At 38.6% G+C, this 2183-nt stretch overlaps 1 protein-coding gene across 1 annotated transcript in view; it reads right to left on the reverse strand.

Annotated features, from left to right (window-relative positions):
• Nucleotides 1-1390, reverse strand: part of LOC109585529 (uncharacterized) — a 3396-nt gene extending 2006 nt beyond the window's left edge. The window contains exons 1-3 of the mRNA XM_020001656.1: nt 1339-1390; nt 953-1234; nt 36-343 (exon numbers count right to left, since the gene is read on the reverse strand). Coding sequence (XP_019857215.1) covers nt 36-343; nt 953-1234; nt 1339-1390 — 642 coding nt within the window. The remainder of the gene's footprint in view (nt 1-35; nt 344-952; nt 1235-1338) is intronic.
• Nucleotides 1391-2183: the final 793 nt, after the last annotated feature.

Genomic DNA, 2183 nt, shown 5'->3' on the forward strand with positions numbered 1-2183 from the left:
TGCTTACAACAATCCATTGAAATTGAGTTACCAACTTTATTTCCAGTAATTTCACATAATCGAGCAAACATCATAAGTTTCTTGTAATCTTTCTGAATGACAAGCTCGACGTCGAGCAAAAGTGAATGACAGCATTTTAGCTTAGTACTACGTCCTAGCATTTTTTTCACAACATCTTTATGCTCATTTTCATTAAATATTCCTTCTGCAAGAAGCAGTCTTGCTATATCACAAGGTCTATTAAGAGACTGTAGCTGTTTAACATGAGAATCCAAAATGTTATTGGCATGTTTCTCATTCGTAGTATCTTCAGGATAGCTCGTGCGATCATAAGTACAGGTGTCTATGGATGAAATAAAGTTATAATGCAATAGGAGCAATTGAGTACATGCTAAGTATTGATTATGGGCAAATAAGTCAGTATGACTTGGGTAATGTACCGTATTGTGGGAAATTTTGATTAAATTTGGTGAATTGGCGTTTTGATAGCCATTTGCCAAAATAAGAATTTGTCATTTTCAGCCATTATGCGCATGCATGCTCAATGGCATGTGGCCACAAATTCACCAAATTAAAATCCGCCAATCACCAAAATTTAGCAATTCACCAAAATTAATTTTACTCCCTCCAAAATTTCCCACTATACAGTATAATTTTAAAATTAGCTATATTTAATACTATCAATATTTTTCCGTGGATGACATTCATGATTTATATATCATGGTATTTAATAAACGGAAAAAGTTTCACACTGCCATTGTAGAGGCATGATATGCTACAATGGACCAACAGGCTAAAAACTGCAATTACGTGACTTCATGCAGTGGCTCTGAACAGTTGCAGAGCTACTATAGTCTCACACAGCCAGATCATTCCCCAGCCTACAGTCATTTGGGAGCTGGTTGCAAGCTTTCACTTTTGAGACTACTAACAAAAACAAAATTATACATACTTTGTCTTTCTTTAGCAATACCATCAGCTACAGCATTCTGTCCTATTACTCTAAGAGCAGCTATCAGTTTATCTATTGTTGGATCCTCCATACTATCAGCTTTACGCAACCAGCTAGCCAAACAGGCTGTAAAACAAGCCTGAACGTCTCCTGGATTGCTTTTCCGTATCATCTCTAGCCTATTGTAAGACACTTCAAGATGAAGAGCAAGTTGCTCATATGATGCTCTGCTGTAGTTATGCCTATCAAGTAATGTAATCACTTCACGAAGATCTGCAATACCTATTACAACGGTGACAGAAACTATCAAGATACTATCTATAGGTCTAGATGATAAATCTACCAATCATTAAAAAAAACAATAGATACAGTATTTATGGACTCACGTAAAGTATTTTGAGCGGACAAAATAGAAGCAGCTAAAGGTGGACTGTCCATATCGCGCAAAGAGCTCGACGCGAGACAACAGTTAGCTAAGTCCGGGGCACCTTATTTATTTTGGCACCCGTCAGCGGGTCCAGAAATGGAAAATTTGGCCTACTGATCTGATCTGCATCTGGAGGCCTGGCCTGGGACGTGATGAACTGATGTCACTTCCTCTACCTATTCTAAAAATGGAGGATTCTCTCTCTTTTCACTTTAGCAGCAATTATCTCACTAATAATACCTTCAATTGGCTCAAAAACTTCAATGCATCTAGTTAAAAGACTAATAAATATGATGCCTGCTGCCACAGTTAGCTACAGGTAGTAAAAACTTGTCCTCCGTCCCACAACTTTCTAGCAAAGGCAAACTTTAAACAGTCAATACACTATTAATTGGGAGTGGGTGGAAATGAGCTGTCCACTTTAATTAATTGCACTAAGTAAACAAGCAAACCCAACCACATTAAAGTCGATATGGCTGTAACAGAGCCTTCCAGTCGGCTTATCTCTCTTCTCAGACTATCAGCTAGTGGAAAGAAGTGGTCACTCGACACTAAGGGTAGGGGAATACCTATACATGTGGGGTGGTGTCCAGCCAGATCTCCCAGGAGCTCACAACAATGAAAAGAAGAAAGCAATGTCGACTCTCATTGAAGTATACCACTTACCAACAGGGGCCTGGGAGCAGAAAGCAACAATCGGTAACCCACCACTTGGTATCTCTGGAAACTTTTTTATTACTCATTTTCAAGCAAATTTCGATTCCACCAATCATCATTCGTTTCACTTTCTCTGTCCATGTAGTA

This window comes from Amphimedon queenslandica, unplaced genomic scaffold (assembly GCF_000090795.2).
Source record: "Amphimedon queenslandica unplaced genomic scaffold, v1.1 AMPQUscaffold_13049, whole genome shotgun sequence".
Lineage (NCBI taxonomy): Eukaryota > Metazoa > Porifera > Demospongiae > Haplosclerida > Niphatidae > Amphimedon > Amphimedon queenslandica.